General features: G+C 38.1%; 1 protein-coding gene across 1 annotated transcript; it reads left to right on the top strand.

Moving 5' to 3' along the window:
• The first annotated feature begins 6,046 nt into the window (after window positions 1-6,046).
• On the top strand, window positions 6,047-17,719 carry LOC121962919 (sodium/potassium-transporting ATPase subunit beta-233-like). Its single transcript, XM_042513242.2, has 6 exons — window positions 6,047-6,272; window positions 12,343-12,471; window positions 13,692-13,847; window positions 14,323-14,507; window positions 15,401-15,484; window positions 16,128-17,719. Exons 1-6 carry the CDS (start codon window positions 6,182-6,184, stop codon window positions 16,386-16,388), a joined length of 906 nt encoding a protein of 301 aa, XP_042369176.1. The 5' UTR covers window positions 6,047-6,181; the 3' UTR covers window positions 16,389-17,719.
• Window positions 17,720-19,855: the final 2,136 nt, after the last annotated feature.

Below are 19,855 nucleotides of genomic sequence, written 5' to 3'. Positions count from 1 at the left end.
TTTTGGTTTTGTGTTTTCAACACCTCCACAGAGCACCTGACACACATCCATGCTTGGCTTTTTATTCCTGATCTAATCACTCCATTGTTCATTTAAGTTGCTCTTAGTTAAATAAATTATGACTGTTTTTACTAAATCCCCTTTGTGGACCCCCTCCTTGTCACATTTACTGAGCCAGTTTATGACAGATTTTTGCATTATAAAAACATAGGAAAGGTTTATTAAATATGATGTTTCATTATAAATCAAATTACCAAAGTTTATATAAGTACAGCTGCAGCAATTGTTGATTAATCAGACGATTTACAGAAAATTAATTGCCTATTATTTTGATAAACATTTAAGTTCTTTTTTGTCTCTTAAATAATTTTGAGTTCTGGGGGCTGTTGTTTTTAATTTGCATATAATTTTGAGGGTTTATTTAAGTTTTCTCACTTGTTTTTTAATAATTGCGGTGTTTTATTCCTTTTTTTAAATTGTGAAGTTCTGGGTGTTTTTATTACTTTTTTAATAATTTTGGCTTTTTTTTTTTTTTTTTTAAAGATTTTGTTGTTGTTGGTGTTTCTATTGGGTACTTTTAAAAAGTACATTTTCCTGATTGTACTTAGTTACATTTACATAAGTAACATTTTCAGTGCAGGACTTTTACTTTTAACAGAGTATTTTCACAAGGCGGTATTTGAACTTTAAATCAAGTAAAGGATCTGAATATTTTGTCCACCACTGACCATGAGCATATGTGTCTCTTGATTAGAACTAATATTCTAAGATATTGGAGAAGGTTGTGTTTGCAGTTCAAATTGCAGAAGACTTAGAATAATTACATTAAAGTAATGTAGAGACATCCTTGTCACTAACATAGTACATAATGAACTCACAGAAGCGACAATTGGCGTAAGCTCTTTCATTCTTTTGTAAAACTGGGAGGACGCCAACAGGAAATACAACATTATCATCCACAGCTCTTTGGTTAATTAGTAATTAACCTTTTTGACCTTGCCAGACACAGCAGTGGGTCAGTTTTAAAGCAACTTGTGTCAAGTTTCAAACACACCTATTTTACATTCTAGTGGATGTGGCAGTGCTTCAAACATGTTGGGCTGTAAATTTAGGAAATTAATGCACAAAGTGATGCACAAGAATTAGTAGTCGTGCAAATGGTGCTGGCCTTTTTAATTAACATTTTCCAGAATATTTTTTCATTGTAGCCACATGAGATGTACTACATGGGCCAAAACATGCAAAAACACCAGCATGGTCCATTAAAGTCAACTCATAGCCAAAGAGTGTCCAGTTGGGGAAGAAGACATCATTTCTATCACTCAGGTGAGACTGGTTAGTGTTGCATTTGGTTGCATTTATGCAGACTGGAGCATATCACCTGTGCAGGCCTCAAAAAGGAAGACTTTCACCTTGAGTCCTCCTCCCCCACACACCCTCATACAGTACACATGTTTATTGTGTACACAAGCTGACAAAAAGCAGCCTAGTCTGGGCGTGGTTGCTGTCAGACACCAGGCTATATCATTAGAGAAACGGCAGACTTTATCTCACTGGCTGCTCCACAAACCCTGCTTGTGTGATTGCATCCTGATGCCTACCTTCACGTGAGCTCTGGCATATAAACAAAGGAAATGAGCATTGTAGTCGTGCAAATTACGACCAATTTTGGATCAAGACAAGTATACAGTAGCAGCGGGGGGTTCTCAGCAATTATTAGAGCTTGTCTTGTCATGTTCAGAGCAGGAGATAAGTGGGATTCACCACTATAACTAGAACTGCAGAAAGTTTAAACATTCACATGAAATCACTTTAAACCAGTGTCATCTATTTTAATTAATCTATTCTAATGTCTTTAATTCATTTTTGATTCTATCTTGATGGTGTTTAATTCTCTTATTATTATTTTCATGTTTACTGCTTAAACTCTTAGAATTTATATTTACTTTTAATGGTATGGATTCTTATTGTTATTTTTGATTTTTAATTGTTTCTATCTCTATTTCTCATTCTCGTCTGTCTTCCGTGTGATAGGCTTTTGCCTCAGATCTTTTGTTTAATTCTACCTTAAATTGTGTCTTACCTTAGTCCAGCATTGTTGTTTGGCTCTTATAGTTATACTGCCTCTGCAGAAAAGCCCATTTTGCTTCTGCTTTGCTTTGTTTGTCAAAGTGTTTTGTTATTATTATTATTATTATTGTTGCTGTTGTTGATGATGTTATTTAATGTATTGATTTATTCTTTTTTTTTTTTTTTTCTATTTTTAGATCTAAATTACAATTTTTTTTTTTTTTTTGCCACTATTCCAGCAAGAGAAGCTGCAATGTCTCGGTAGAAAACAACCACTTTTCATACCACTACCTTGGCAATAGAATCAGTGATGTCTTGCATAAAACATATCTCTTCCTTACATGCCACTATTCCAGCAAGAACAGCAACAATGTCTCGGTAGAAAACTGACACTTTATGTGCCAATATCCTGGCAAGAAACACAGCAATAATTTTGTCAAAAACAATCAATTTTTGTGCCACTATTCCAGAAGAGATGGCAGTAATATCTAGGTTAAAAAAACCAAACAACTCTTTTGTGCCAATATTTAAGCAGAAAAAGTAGCAATGTCTCAGTCAAAAACAGCAACTTTTTATACCACTGCCTTCGTAATAAAAGCAGCAATATCTTGAAAAATAAAAAACCTCTTTATGGGCACTATTCCAGCAAGAAAAACAGTGATGTCTGGTAGAAAACAACCACTTTTCATGCTACTATCACAGCAGTGATGGTCAGTTAGGTCAGGGGAGTCTTCCCTTCATGATGGAGTTACACAGAGCTGCACCACATCAGTGATTTTACTCCTCTTGTCCTTGAGGAGACATTTAAAGGTCAGACCCCCATGTGTGTAATCCTGACCTGTCTCACCTACACACACATACAGTATTTACATCCAAACAAACGTACACAGCTCAAGGAACATAGATGGCAGCAAATTGCAGAGCGATTTCACACATGCATGCATGCATGAACACACACATTACGCACAGCTCACACAGCCAGACAAGAATGTGAAGGATGAACACGCGTCTGTATTGTCAGCATGCATGTAGATCTTGTCTTTTCTTCAAACGCTTTTGCAAATTCATTCAGATGAGGCTTTTGTTGCGTACTAGGTGACACAGTATGAATTAAAAGCCTCTCATTTGGAACTTGAAAATTGGGTCATCATGCGGCCCCTGGCACTCCTAGCAGAAATGGCCTTGGAGTCGGCTTTAGAGAGGGTCATAAGCAGGAGAAGGTAGGATATGAATACAGGTTTCAACTACTTGGCAATGCTGTGAAGCTCATTATCCCTGTGGTGACCAACAGCAGACACCTACCAAGTTAAACTGGGAACAGATAGAGGTGTGAGCCACTCACAGCTAAATGAACTCCAGGATGAAATGATTGTATTGTTTGTGCCATAATGAGAAGTTTCAGAGCAGCCGACTTCATTCACAATTGCAGGTTGGTGCACTGTAATCTGGCACTCTGCGTGTGCTAGTTGTAATTGTTGGCATGCAGTGACTCGACCCCAACAGTCATGCTGAATTACAAGTCTTTAGTTACAGCTTTCTCTTCTCAAACCGGCTTGGAGGAAGGTATTAAGGCTCAAGTCCAAGTGAATTCACGAGTTGGAGGTGTTAAAATCCCAATCAAGTCTTTCATTTTGTAGAATTCAGTCCAAAGTTATCAAATTGACTCGACTCCACTGTGACTCTTTCCAAACCAATGAGATGGATGCATGCATTGGAATATCTCCAGCTGGTGTCTTTGTACTCATCTCAGTCATGGACAAAGTATTCAGATACTTTACTTGAGTAAAGTACCAATACCACCCTATGAAAATACTATTTTATAAGTAAAAATCCTCAGTTGAAAATGTTACTCAAGTAAAAGTAATTAAGTATAATAAGGAAAATGTACTTAAAGTATTAAAAGTAAAAGAAACTAACGCAGAAAAATCTTTAAAAAAACAAAGCATGCCAAAACCTTAGAAATATTAGGAAAAAAATGGAAAAAAACCCCCCCAAAACAAAACAAAAAACAAAACGTAAAATGTTTTTGTAAAACACCCCAAAAAACAAAAAAAAAAATTAAAGAAAACTTTATTTATTACAAAACATAATATCTTTTAAATCCTTGTCATGTTTTTTATGCAAAAATCATAATTTGTAAATTAACTAAAGCTATCAGATAAATGTAGTGAAGTAAAAGTACAATATTTCCTTCTGAAATGTGGCAGACATATAAAGTGACATAAGAAGAAAATACTAAACGTACAAGTACCTCAGATTTGTACATAAGTACAGTATTTGAGTAAAGGTACTTTGTGGCTGATGGATGGTTGGATTGGGGTGCTGAAGGCTGGGAGTGAAGGGTGGCTCAGTGACGGGTGGGGGAGTAAATAATTCTGGGGCCCCAGAGCTGGATAAATATTTACTGAGTGAGAGCTGAGCATTTTTGTCAGGGCCCAACATTTTTTGCAGACAGTCTTGCCTGACACAACGATCCATGAGAGCTGTTGTATGGTCCTGGCCCCAGGTGCACTTTGAGTGATTTAGAGTTCATTATCTGCAATGTTTTAGGTATATATTCATTGCCGAGGGCATCATGGTGGCAGAAAAAGTGAGACTTTTGCATGACTTTACAAGGACCCATAAAAAAAGACTTTTTTTTGTCTTACCCCACTTGCCCAGCATTTTTAAAACATCAAATTCTAACTGAAACATAACTTCAACTACCTGGCATACAGGAATGGAAAGATGAAGCCTGGGGACAAAATGACAAAACATACATGATGGAACAAATGTGTGAACAGGGATACTCAGCTTGCTTTGCTTGGGGGCCACTTTTGCAAAATGACAGGAGTTAGGGGCCAGTTGCAGCAGCCTCATACATGTTAAGGATTTTAGAACATTTCATGGATTTTAGGACATTGCTAAGACTTCACCACATTTCTAGAACTTTAAGACATTTCTCAGATTTTAGGACATTGGGATTTTACCACATTTTTAGGACTTAAAGATGTTTCTCAGATTTTAAGACATTTCTAGGATTTCAGGATGTTTATAAGATTTTGGGACATTGCTAGGATTTTACCACATTTCAAGGGCTTTTAGACGTTTCTCTGGTTTTAGGACATTTGTAGGATTTTAGGACATTGGGGATTTTACCACATTTCTAGGACTTTAAGATGTTTCTCAGACCTCAAGACATTTCTCATAATTTAGGATGTTTCCAGGATTTCAGGACATTTCTCTGATTTTAGGACATTTCAAACTTTAAGGTAAGGAGTTTAGGATGTTTCTAGGATCTTCAGACGTTTCTCGGATTTTAGATCAGGATTTTAGGACGTTTTTAGGATTTCAGGACATTAAGTGCTTAGCCATGACCTCCGTCAGGGGGTGAAGGGGCTCCCCCACAGGCACTTATTTGATAATCTAACTCTATTTTGACATGGTTTTATGCACTCTTGTACCTTATGCATACTAAAAGTACAAAAACTATTTCCAATGTGAATCACTTTGTTTTTACTGTGAAATATAAAATGATTGGGGGGCCAGTGTGCATCCCATGGGGGGCTGTGGGCTGTTCAGTTGAGTATCACTGCCCTACAATCACTTTTGTGTATTACTGTATTTATGCATGCATGTATAGCCATATGGAGGCTATATACACGTGTGTACCTACACACAGGTGTAGAGGTATGTGACATGGACCAGTGGGCCCGTTTTTGGACCAGAGGACCAGTTTTTGTGGTGATTGATGACAGTGGAAATTCAGGGCTGACAGGGATAATACCTGAGACGATGGATAACCGGGTACCTGCACAGACTTACATTATCTGCAAAGCTGAGCCAAGATGTGTGTAGTGCTGGATGTCTGCATCTATAGGCTTTCTGTCCGTCTTCCTGACGTCACAGATACGCACAGCTCCTCCGCTCCCTAATTGGCCGCCGCCGCTCCGCCTGCTCCTAGGTAACTTGTTGAGAGTTTCGGGCGGAGTCGGAGAGAAACGGTTTATATTCGGGTGCCTTCCAGCGGACCGAGCTGGGTTCCTCTGACACGGGTCGGGTCTTGGTTACCGCACGGAGGGAGTCTGCAGACACCGACTAACGGGGCACGCACTCGGAATAATAAATCAAAATGCCTTCAAATAAAGACGATGGAGGATGGAAGAAGTTTCTGTGGGACTCGGAGAAAGGAGAGCTGCTCGGTCGTACCGGAGGCAGTTGGTGTGAGTATGGTCACAGACTGACCGGGTGTTCGTGGTGGGCGCGCGCTCCGTGCCGCCGGTTGCGCGCGCCGGTATCCTCGTGTTTCTTGCCACCTGTTTGATTTGCTGCTGCATTCAGGTGCAAAAATCAAAACTGCGCCACTGTGGCAAATATTTCTACAAAGTTTCTTTTAATTTAAATGTCCCCACTTTTTATCTGAACCCGAAAACACCTCATGTGACTTATTTATCATAAATTATTGAATATATTAATAACGGTAAAAGGAGGTCACGATATGTGTGGGTTTTGCTATTCAGAGAGCGTAGCCGCTGCGGTGCGCTCTGCGGTGCACACACAGCTAACGATTGGACCCCAGTCTTGTCCAGATTGGCTGTTTGTTGTTGGGGAAACGCCAAGTTGTATCTTTTTGGAGAGAGCCGTCAAAGGGTTAAAAATGCATCACGGTCCAAGGTGAGTCAAGGTGATAGCAAGTGGCCTGCTCGGAAACTAACAGCAGCCCATCGATCCGTGTCGGGTTCCCCTGTGATCAGATGTCACTGTAATCTAACGGAACAATACAACTGATTAACTTGGTCGACCTTTCTTCTCCTGTTTCTCCAGCAGCGCCAGTGCGCATGTCCTTGCTCCTTCTTCTCAATGTCACACAGTCCTGTCTAGACACTAACACCTGGGTAAAAATAATGCTACAGCAGTGAGATGATGTCTGCACGGCTTAGATCAGGAGCAGAGAGGCTGCTGCAGGAGCTCCAGCTGAGAGATGCATGTGTGTGTGTGTGTGTGTGTGTGTGTGTGTGTGTGTGTGTGTGTGTGTGTGTGTGTGTGTGTGAGGGGCTCAGGGGCTCATGTTTGTCCTTCTGAGGTCATCTGAAAAATGCTGATGCATTTGGGAAGAGTGCCATGCGCAGTGCTGTGCTGAAGGTTGTGATGACAGGCTGATATGGGACTACATTAGGTTACAATCACCAATTTTCTTATCTGTGCTGTGTAAATTGTCCTTATTCTGCAGCTAAGATCTGGTGCTATAGATGTGTAGGAATGTTACAGTTCCCAGAGGACACTGGCTCTGATCATATGTCCTTGCATTCCCAATTGATGTGTCATGTGTTAATTGCTTCCTGTGACCTTTTGACATTGCCTCATGCAGCAAAAGGACTGACTGTATCAATGCATAGCATGCTAACTGCAAGGTTACCCTCTGAAACCTGAGCAAATTGGCTTGATTTCTTTCAATCACATGCAAAGAAGACAACTTAAGGAGAAATGATCCAGAAATCAGCAAGAAATTAGTGAAAAATCCAAGAAAATTACCTGAAAATCAGCAGGAACAAAAGAGAAAAAGTTCTAAAAAACAAGTAAATTACCTGAAAAAACTATAATTCTATTCAGTGAAAATATTTTTAAATATGCAGCACAAAAAAAGTGTTGTCGATCTCAATTTCAAAGGGTTAACTCCAGTCGTGCTTTATTTATTGATTTGAATTGAATTGAAAATACCTTATTTCAAGCATTAAAAAAATAAATACAATACTATACACATAAAAAACAAATAAACACACATCAACTGATTTTCAATAAGTAACATTCATTTTACATTTCCTGTTTGATAAAGGAGTAGGAAGAAGCAAATGCATGTCTGGTCTTAGCCCAGTTTGCACTGCAGACAACAGATTGTAACACTCTGTTATCTGTAATTTTAAAGTATCTTCATGCTAAAAACTGATTAGCAGCCATCCAACAGTACCTCAGATAATTACTACCTTGTACTGTAAGCACAGGCTTCACAGTTAAATTCCTGTAAATCTGTAAAGACAATGGCTGCCACTGTGTGGACTGTTTTATAATGAATGCTGGCTTTGTAGTTCCCTACATCCATGGTGGAGACACGGGCTCTGTTAACATGTTGGTGTCTCACAGACAGCCCTCCATGAAACACGACTTGATGGTGAAGAAACTAGTACAAGAAGTAGAGGAAATGGACCAAGAATTAGCAAGAAATTAATATAAAGTACAAGAAAACTACCTGAAAATCAGATAAAAAAAAACAAACAACGAAAAGTACTTAAAAAATAATAATGCTGTAGCATAATTTCAAATATGTAATTATGATCATTATAGGAATAGTTTTCCCCAAGCTTAGATATTTTTCCCGAAGTTTAAAAAAATATTTTCTATATCTACTTATATATTGCAATTTGTAGGAAATTTCTGTCCAAGTTCCAAGGTTTAAATACTTTTGAAAGGCGTCTGAAAGCAGCACAAGAAATGTGATGTCACTCAGGTTTCAAAAAGTGTTGTTTTGGTGTCGTTGCAAAATCGTTAAGCCTAAAATCTCAACATGTTTAAGTGCAGAATGTTTTATTTCAAAAGTTTTTACCCTTTAAAAAGTTAGTTTTCAGCAGACGCCTCATCAGCCGCAGATATAACCTTGAGTCAGCTTTTCTCATCTGCACACTGCAGTTTTCCTCCATTTTTCTCTGCGTGACTACTCGAGCTCTGTTGAGTTGCACGGGGACTGTGAGTGGACATTGTGGTTTTCAAGTCTTGCACACAGACTGGACTGGATTCAGGTCTGGGTTCCTACTTGGTCAGTTCTGGTGTTGACTTTGCGGAAGCTGTTACTTTGTGCACTGTAAAAAGAAACAAACTGTTTTAACTCTTTGAAACCTGAATTTCAAAAAACAGGGAAGAGGGTGATGAGCAACTTAACAAGAAATGGCCTAAAAAAAGAAGCAAGAAATTAGTTGTTTTTTTAAAAAGTTACAAGAAAAATACTTTAAAATAAGGGAGAAAAAAGGAAAAAAAACTGAAATGAAGGACTGCTAAAAACATTAAAAATGTATATGGTTTCTTTTTCTTGTAGCATAAATTTCAATGTATAACCAAAAGCATTATAAAAATACACATATGATCATATCATATGATCATATCATATATTAAATTTAATTTCCTTGCAACCTTTTACATATTTTTTTCTTGCCAAGTTGCTCATGGTGTTCTTTTCAGTAGAAAACCAGTGTTATCAGGTTTCAGAGGATTAAAGGAGAGTGAAGGAAACTGATGCGGATTCAGGTTTTAAAGGGTTAACTTAAAAAAAAAGCTCCGGTCTATCTTAAAATTTTAGGTTGACTGAATTTGACAAGATGGGTTGAGTTAATTTTGTAACAATTCATCTCTCCTCTCAAATTCAGGCAACTTAAAAATTTAAGGCAGCCTAGACAAACATTTTTTTAAATTAAAAAAAAAATCTTTTTATAGTGTAGCTTTGGCTTCATGTTTGGGTTCGTCTGTATGTTTCTGCATTCTTTTGACCTTTTACCCTCACAAGCCGTCACCATGAAGGTGCAGCGTCTCCACAGCATGTTGCCGACACCAGCAGGTTTTTTGCTGTGGATGATGGGTTTCCTCTGATGTGCATGAATATATGAACAATCATAGCTTCTTGCTCAGTGGCCAGAAAGCTGCATTATTTTTATGACTCTGTGGTGGCGACAGCCGAGGCCAGAGGCATTATGTTTTTGGGTTGCTTGTACCTCCACCCAGTACAGTCTTGTGAACATTATATCTCAAGAACGCCTCAAGTGATTTTTTTCATATTTTACACAAATATTCACTTGGACTTTATGATGAGCTGATCAGATTTTGGTGGTCATAGGTTGAAGGTCCCCGTGACCTTGCCTAACTCATTTTTGTAAATGCAATATTCCAAGAAAATCATGAGGGAATTTATTCAAATTTGGTACAAACATTCACTTGGACTCAATGATGAGCTGATTTAGAATTTGGTTTTCAAAGGTCGTCACTGTGACCTCGAACCCGTTTCACTTTCGTGAGTGCAATATCTGAAGATGGTCGTGAGGGAGTTTCCTTAAATTTGGTACAAACACCCACTTGGACTCAAGAATGAACTGATTACAATTAATGATCGAAGGTCAGAGTCACAGTGACCTTATAAAACATGTTTTTGACAATGATTCAAGAACTTTGGTTGCCCTCCTTGAAACTGTGCTGATTATTTAGATCTGCTGTGTGTAAAGCGTCCAGATTTTCACAGACATGGATGTAAACTGTAAGTGCAACTTGACTGGTTTGTGGAAGCATACAATCATGTGGCGGTATATCTAATTGGTTTATCATGTTATTGTTTCATGAGACCATAAAACCCTCTACCACTGAGATGTCATGTTAGGCTTTTATTTTCGGCAGTAGCTTTCTCTTTGGCCACTTGCCGTACACCTGTAATCGTGAAACACGTAACAATCACGATATACATCCGTCCTTCTCCCGCCTCACCCATGAAACCCTGCATCTTGCTGTCTTGACTTGCTCATGCTTTTCACATTGAGAACGTTTTGAAGCTGCTTTCACACCGCCATGCGCCAACCACTCTGACAACCGCCTACCTGCACAAGCGTTCTCCCAAAATGCAAAGTGTTTTTCAAAGTGACTGCTGCTACGATCCAGGGAGAACATCACTGGGGGATGTGCGGGATAGCTTGTAACTGTAGACTCTAGCAAGACAATGTAAATCACTGAAGTCACGAAAGATTTCTGCATATTTGGACAATTTACCAGTCATCTGAATTTTGGTGGAAATATTACCACAGGCCCAGTTTTTGTCAGCTCATCTTGTCTTGTTTTTGCTTCTGCAATTTAAAGATTTTCTGCTTTTCTCTGTTTTATATCATATTGAATCATAGAGTCAGCAGATATATTGGTTGGTAGATAAAACTGGTCAATACTGGCCTATCACAGATGCTTATGGTAATTATAGTCATGAAATCCCCAGTGAAGTGTACTGTTTCAGTGCACCGATGACATTTTTTTTAACAGTAGATTTTTTTTGTTAATTTCGTGCCACCATTACATATCTTTGTTTGATAATAATTTTTGAGGGATAACTGCACATTTAGTGACCTTTAGTGACATTTAGTGATCACCCTGGAGAAACTAGAATAGACATTTTTTTTCACTATTTTCTGACACTTTATTGACCAAATGAATAGTCAGTTAATTTAGAACATAATCACCCATAATGAAAATAATCATTAGTTGCAGCCCTGGTAGGCAGTCAGGAATGTTTGACATTTGTAAAAGTCCAAGGTAGTGAATACCATTTATAGCCCGTGTCACCTCCGCAGTTGTGTAACTGTTTTTATCAGTCGTCATGTTGTTGCTCAATAGTAATGTTGGTCTTGTAAAGTTTACCTGTTGCAGAATACCTCAGTCTTAGTTACTTTACATTTTGACCGCTTACAGTGGGAAACAGTGATTCATGCAGTGCAAACTGTAGAGATAATTGTACCGGGTGGTAATGTTATGTGTGTTTTTATATTGTTGACAGAATAAGTTGTATATTTAACGATTCTTAGCTAACTAAAAAGACACCCAAAAAACAAAATTATTTAAAAAGGAAGAGAAGAAAAAAATCCTCCCTAACCCCAAATTATTGAAATATAGAAAATACTTTAAGACTATTACAAAAGAGAAAAAAAAACACCCAAAACTTAAAATCATTAAAAAGAAGACATTTTTAAAAAAATCCAAAAACTGACTACAAAAAAAGAAGAAAAACTTTTTTTTTTTAACTCAAAATGAAAATAACATCTCCCAAAACTGAAAATTGTTTTTTTTAAAAAAAGGAAAATATTATAATCTTTATTAAATTTAGGTGTGAAAATTAGCTGTTTTCCAGCAGTCCTTCTTCCTCGCTTTGCTGTTGCGGGGACGACCTGCATACAGTCTTGTTCTCTTCAACACCTGTGGTCAGCTCAGCTGCCTGTTGCACCACACTGACCTCAGGTGGCCATTATTCGCATAGCATGCACAACATCCGCATTACAGACTCTCAAGTATGACGTTAATAGAAAGCTAAGGGCTCCATATTTTTTATTTTTTTGACGTGATCTGTAAATACCCTGATATATTGTTATAACTTGATAGCGCCCATGCCTTATCCACATGTGATTTTTGTACACTACTAGATACTGACGTCAACCCTGCAGCCTAATTTCCTTAATTTTCTCACACACTTTTTGTACTGACACTTTCTTTCTTTTTTCTCCTCCGCAGTCAAAATCCTATTGTTTTATGTCATTTTCTACGGCTGCCTGGCGGGAATCTTCATTGGAACCATCCAAGCCTTGCTGCTCACCCTGAGTAACTACAAGCCCACCTGGCAGGACAGAGTCGCCCCCCCTGGTAAGAAGTTGCACTCAATTCTCAACTCAATTTTATCAGGATGCTAGCATGCAGATTTGACTCAGAGGTGAAGGTCATCTATACAGGGTTCCCACAGTCATGGGAAATTGGGAAAGTCATGGAATTCCACAATCGCATTTTCCAGGCCTGGAAGAGACATGGAATTAGTAAAAATTATTGAAAGTTTTGGGAAAATGATGGAAATTTGTTGTGTGTAATAAATTAAGTGACATTAGTGTCACATAAATCTTTTTAAGAAAAGGGGTTTTGAAGGCTGTTTTTTCTTTAAAAAACAGAAAGAAAGTTCCACATTAAACAGGACACTGTGTGTGAATCATGCAGCAAAACAACCATTCTGCAATTTTAAAAGAAAGCTGCTAATTTGCTTTTTTAACCTTGAGTCACATGAAATTTAATTCTGTCATCGGAGTCCAGTACTGACACACTGCAGGTCCAGACCATATTCAGCCTATTCAGCTTATCTTAGCACAAGGACTGGAAGCAGGAGGAAACAGTATCTGTATGATGGACGCACAGACATGACATTAATATTGATCATTTCATCTGAATCTGCAGAAGTTGGCAAAAAGCTGTATATCTCACACAGTCAGTGTTCCTGAATGTGTCGCAATAACTCCTAACATTTAAACTCATGGACTTTGTAAATAGCAATTTCCATGCCTGAAAAACAGTTTTGGAAAACTAAATCTACCCTTAAAGTTATGAAAAAGTCATTGATATCTGTTTCATGAACCTGTATAATAACACATGATGTGTCCAAAGACTGTTGGAAATGTGAAAATCCAACTGGTGATAAATGGTGTAATTTTATTTACTTTTAAAAAACAGCCAACATTTCTCTTCAAAAAAAGCCAAATAAATAAATTGCGAAAATGTTTTCTTTAAAAGAATCTCGATTTTTTTAAAAATCCAAACCCAGGGCCCGTGACTGTTAAATAAATACAAAATAAAAGTTGTATGCCCCTCCCCTAAGCCAAAATTAAAAACAGAAGTCCCTCCCCAGTACTTGAAACATTATTTGACCCCAAACATTTTTTACATCAGCACCCAACCCCACCCATAAATAATGGACAGTCATGAAAATCATGGAAAAGTTCTGGAAATGTATTGGTAAAAATGTGTATGAACTCTCAGGTGGACAGAAATCATGGCTAAAGTAGTATTACTATCGATACGAGTGCGATCTGTTGTCCCTGCAGGCCTTACACACACCCCACGATCAGACAAAGCTGAAGTGAGCTTCAATCTCAATGACGTGGAGACCTACCTGCCTTACACCAAGGCCTTGAGGGACTTCCTGGCCAAGTACGACGACGAATCCCAGAGGGACCAGATGAAATACGAGGACTGTGGAGGTGGGATTAACACCGATGTCCTATTGCCTCTTCTTACATCCCTTACAGAATAGAGCAAAAGAGATTATGAAAAAATTCAGAATTTGATACATGTCATTTAAACAGAATATTAAGTTTGGATAATCCAAATTAGGCCCTATTCCGAATTTAGCATTTTCAGATTAAGACGTGGAATATGTCGGTATTATTTAGGTTTTCGTTCTTTGGGCATATATACAGGGCAGTCAGAATATACGTCTCAGCGGGGGTTTTTGCGCAGTTTGCGACACACAGCCTCTTGCCCTGTTCCCAGTCAACTCTGTGTTTGGCATGAGCCAACTCGCCAACATTTGCAATGTTGGAGTAAAGATGCCAAAAGGAAAAGCCCATATTTGTGTGGGGAGGGAGAAACACAGTGACATACTTTTTCCAAATGTTGCCGGGATAAACTGATCTTCAGATAAGTGGACATAACTTCACTCCCTCTTCCCTCCAGACGAGCCTGGAGAGTACAAGAACAGGGGCGACTTGGAGAGTGATGTTGGCATCAGGAAGGCTTGCCGTTTCTCCAGGAGCCTGCTGGGACCATGCTCCGGCATTGAGGACCGCGAGTTTGGTTTCAAGGAGGGCAAACCCTGCCTCATTGTAAAGCTCAACAGGATTGTCAACTTCCGTCCAAAGGTAATTTTAAAATAAGTCTGTTTGCAAATGGAGTCGTGTTTTGTTGGAGACAGAAAGTCCAAATTTCAGGCTCCCCACGGACTTGGAAAACCTGGAAAAGTCATTGAATTTCACAGTCACATTTTCCAGGCCTAAAGAAGTCATGGAATTAGTTTACATCATTCAAAGTTTTGAAAAAAATCATTCGAATGTGTTATGTGTAGTGAAGTAATAAAAAAATCACCAAATGGTGATTTTTATTGATTTTTTTAATCTTATTATTCTCTAATTTTATTTTTTTTAAAAACTTTATTTAAATACTATTTATTAGCAATTATTGTCAAATTATTGTTTGCTGCAAGAAATTAAGCACCAGACTGAATGTTTCTTTAGCACTATTAGTTCAGAAGTTCTTTAAGACTATTAGCAGTGCTGATTAGACTCGCTGTCATTAATGATGTAAGCAATTGATCTAGTTTCAAACTCGTCTAGCTCCGAGGAGAGTTACTCACTCCTACAACGTAATCTGATGCAGTGCGTGCTTCCAGTTACACCTGATATTTATCTGCCAACTCTGAGCTGATTAGAACTGGTGGTCAAAGGTCACTGTGACCTCACACAGCATGTTTTGTGGCCATAACTCAGAAATGCATAAACTTATTATGACCAAATTTCACACAAATGTTTAATCACATAAAATGATGAAGTGATTGCATTTCGTCTCCAAAATGTTAAAGGTCCACTTCACTACGACATAACGCTCTGCAAAAACACTGCTCTGGCCATTATTAACACCGTAACTCAGGAACTAAATTGGTGACACTAAACTTTAGCTTGTCTAAGCTGTAGTCTCTATGGATTTATGCTGAAGCATTTAGGTAAAGGCCTCCTCCTAACTTATCTTTTTTGTTCAGCCTCCTACCTCTAATGAGAGCATCCCCGAGGAGGCTCAACCAAAGGTGCAGCCCAATGTCATCCCTCTCTTCTGCACCAACAAGGTACTAACTTTTTTTTCTGCAGTTTATTATCTCACTATAATATATGTGATTTCCGTTTGTATCATTTTTTATTTAAAAAAAAAGAAGAATTCTACATATTTACAAATTTAATTTAACTTGTACTTTAGAGTATTTTCTCTTCATGCCACTTCATTCTTTTTATAGTACCCACTACTTGTTAGAGGGAAATACTGTACTTTTTACTTTTGTGCATTTATCTGAACGCTTTTGTTACTTTGAAAATTCAGAGTTTTGTATAAAAGCATAAAAAAATAATGGAATAGTTTAAATGAACAAGCACTTCACTATTATAATTTTGGGGGTGTTTTATTTCACAAATATTGAGCTTTTTATAGGTGTGGGTTGTTTTTTTTTATCATTTTGAATTTATTGGGTGTTTTTGTTGTTTTTAAAGGATTTTCTACATTGGCTGATTTTACTTTTAATACTTTTAGTATATTTTTCCTGATCTTTACTTACTTACTTACTGTTACTTAAGTAACATTTTCAATGCAGGACCTTTACTTGTAATACTATACTTTTACAGTGTGGTATTGGTACATTTAAGTAAAGAACCTGCATACTTCTTCCCCCACTACATGTAACAAATCTGTCCCATACATTTGTCTCTTCTTCCCTACAGAAAGAAGAGGATGCCGGAAAAATCGGGGAGATTAAGTACTATGGTATCGGCAGCGGCTTCCCCCTGCAGTATTACCCATACTACGGCAAGCTGCTGCACCCTCAATACCTGCAGCCGCTGGTGGCTCTGCAGTTCACCAACCTGACCATGAACACTGAACTGCGCGTCGAGTGCAAAGTGTACGGAGACAACATCAACTATAGCGACAAGGACCGTTACCAGGGACGCTTTGACATCAAGATCCAGGTGAACAGTTTATGACCGCCATCAGGACCATAGCACTTTCCCTGGCCGCCCCTCCCCCCTCCACCACCCTCTGTCCTTCAATAAATCCAAATGTAATGTAGGAGATAATAAATGAGGGGGGCAGGCTGTAGCGGTTAAGTCAATCACAAATAGTCTTGAATGAATAAATGAAAGAAAATCCATGATAGGGGACTGATGTGTAATCTCGTCTGCTCTCATCACTAGCTTCTACACTTCTGTCTAGCGTTAGAATGTAATTTAGAGGAAAAGTAGCAATAGGCCTAATAAAAATATTTATTCTGCCGGAAATTAGACTTTTCCACAAGCCATGGGACATCGTTCATTGATGACTGTAAAGTTTAATCCATCTCTGACGCGTAGCGAGCCGTGTTCGTCCCCTCTGCATATCGCTGCCTCATGTGGTTTCAGTAGATATTTTCGGAGTGTGTGTTAGTAGCTATATCTGGTCCTCGATGTTCCTCATTTTCTGTGAGCAAGCTTTAGCAGGTGTGTCAGACACAAGCACACAATTCTACTTAATGATTAAAATGGTACCCTCTTCTGATCTGTGTAAGGAAAAGGCTGCACTCCAGGGAACTTCTTTCCTCTTTTTATTCGTCTTTTACATCTGATCACGGGAGACTCTTTTTTACTTTCTTTCTTTTATTGCTTTGTTTAAATCACTGAAATGTGTGTCGGGGTTTTATTACTTTGGTTTCATGCCTTTTACTTTTGATTTTGCCTTGAATGTAGAGTTTTGTGTCCAGCCTGTTAGACACTTGGGCCTGCTGTACAGGCAACGGTGCTAACGCCAGTTTTTAAGATTTTATTTTTGCTGGATTCATCACAGCATTGTGGTGCAACTCTCTGAATGTTTTAGCCATTTAAACATGGTGGAAGAATTTTATATTTATGCAGTTGTACATTTTGTTTCTTTGCAGAATATTGTAATGTATAAATGCAATACCAAAGTGACGAGTTGAAGAGAGTCTTTATCAGAAGCAATGCAGTACTCGTTTTTAGGATCTCATCATGTTAAGTGCTAAAGTCAATGTCTCGCCTTGCAAACCTCCGTGGTTAACTCTTGATTTGTTTTGGCCATGAATGTAGTTAGAATGAACAGGTAACGAGCTGTTCCACAATGACCTGATTTCATGCATTAAAAAAAACACGAGTTCTTCCAGAGCTCAGTGGCTTTAGATGATTAATGATGTTGGCTTTAATATTCCATAAGATCTCATGTTGATGTAAAACACTCGACTTTAACATCAGTCAACTTTCCATCAGTTCATCCAGCTTTGTCATTTAATCAAAGATAGAAAGAAATAAAATCATAATGGACCTTTCTCCTGTGTTTTGTTTTACTGGTTATTGATTGATTGATTGACTGATATGTGTTAAAACAAGAATAAGAAAGAAGTAAATGTGTGTGTGTGTGTGTGTGTTACTTTTAATAACATTATTTCAAAAAACTCTAAATCATATTTTAAACCCCTAAAATACAAACAACTACTTTTTTTAATAAAAAAAACCCCAACTTTAACAACCCTCAAAATTACTTTTAACCACCCCAACAAAAACAGACTAGAAAAAAAGGTAGAAAAACACACCCCAAAAAACTAACTCGGGGGAAAAAAAACCCGCTTCTCTCATGCATGTATATAAATCTAGATAACCGTATGTTTCTCATGCAAAAAGTGACATGAAAAGAAAATACCCAAGTACAGATATCTCAAATTTGTTGCCTATTTAAGTATAGAACTTAAGTAAATGTACTCTTCTGACAGTGATTGGTTGTGTTTTGGTAAGATGACTAAAGATGCAACTTGGGTTGTTCATAAATCATAAAATCATATTTTATTGCAGAAATCACAGAGCCAGGACTCAGATAATTATGATAGGATGATGGGGCTTCTTTAGCTTGAAACTATCGGCAGGTGTCCATCTATCAAACCATATGAATCTCACACCTCAAAAATAGAAAAAAAGATTTTTTTTTTTTAAAGTGATCTTTTGATTGGCAAAAGGGAACCATGACAACATAAAATCCTGAACACTTGTGTCTGAGCACAGTACTGAACAATGCATCCCTTATTGCTCAATATAGTGTTTCAGAACTGTCTCCTTTTCTGTCTGTGACAGAATTTAACCCTTCATCCCTCCTCCTGTTTAACCTCACAGATGAATGATTCATTATTCTCCATACAGCTCAATACACTTTTTCAAAAGTATGTCCTCTTCTCTGTCTGTGTGACAGAATTTAACCCTTCACCCCTCATCCTGTTGACTTCCCAGATGAATGAATGAACTGTTGTTGGAGGAGGAACAGAGTAACTGGAAGATTTCTGTACCCATTCACTTGTTGAGCTCTCTGTGCAGTCAGGAGGCGGCTGCTGGATCGGGTGCAGACACATGGCTCTGTAATTACAGGAGGGAGCTGCTGTGTAGTAGCCAACAGAGGGATGTTGTTTCAGACACCAGCAGCAAACAGGTATTAAGTCACCAGGAACTATAGGGGCCAATGAGGCCAGCCAAACAGGGCGACAGCCGTCCATTCAGCAGCTGCTTAAAGGGACAGCTCACCCCAAAATTAAAAAGACATATTTTTTCTCTCACCTGTTGTGGCATTTATCAGTCTAGATAGTTTTGGTGTGAGTTGCCGAGTGTTGGCTGTAGAGATTTCTGTCATCTCTCCAATGTAATTGAACTACATGATGCTCAGCTTCAGCAAATCACTGAGGGAACTCTAAACCACAAATCGTACAGTTTAAATAATGGACTTTATACATTACAATAACAAAACAATCACATGAATGTACTGAATGCACGTGTTATCCTGTCAGGACGTGTTTGATATCAGCAGGGTCACACTCTATAATCTGATGAGATGGAGGAAAGCAGTATCTGACCTCCATCTCATTCACACACTGTCGACCATCACAAGACTATCTTTACTGATAACACTGTCATCTTCCTCACAGAGGCTGTGTGGTTGGCTCACAGTGGAGGGACCGAGCGTTACTGGAGATGTCCCTGTGTCATCTGACCTCTGTTAACTTTGTTCCTATCACACTCTGATATCACACCTATGATTAACCGCTGCCCGTGGGAACGCACTCGACCAAATCACAATCACACGTTGTTTTACTGACACATGCACTTTTCTTCTTATTTTTTTAAAATGAATTATTTTCTGATCTAATTATTTGACATTGCTTATTATTTGAATATTCTTTTCTTATAATTTAACATTTCTGTCAAATTAAAATGTCCTCAAGGAATCCATTTTAGGGCCTTTCCTTTTCATACTGTGCTTTAACAATTTTGTGTTAAAAAAATACAGAATGCCCCAAAACTTTAAATTATCAAAAAACACAAGAAGAAGTCACAATTTTTATCACATTGTGTCTTTATTTGACAGGACAGAGTGTAAACAAGAAAGAAAAATGGAATGGCATGCAGCACAGGGTCACAAGCTGGAA

Source organism: Plectropomus leopardus, chromosome 24, assembly GCF_026936395.1.
Source record: "Plectropomus leopardus strain MGB_pleo_1.0 chromosome 24, ASM2693639v1, whole genome shotgun sequence".
Taxonomy (NCBI): domain Eukaryota; kingdom Metazoa; phylum Chordata; class Actinopteri; order Perciformes; family Serranidae; genus Plectropomus; species Plectropomus leopardus.
The sequence above is the reverse complement of the archived record's forward strand: the minus strand, read 5'-3'. Positions and strand labels throughout refer to the sequence as shown.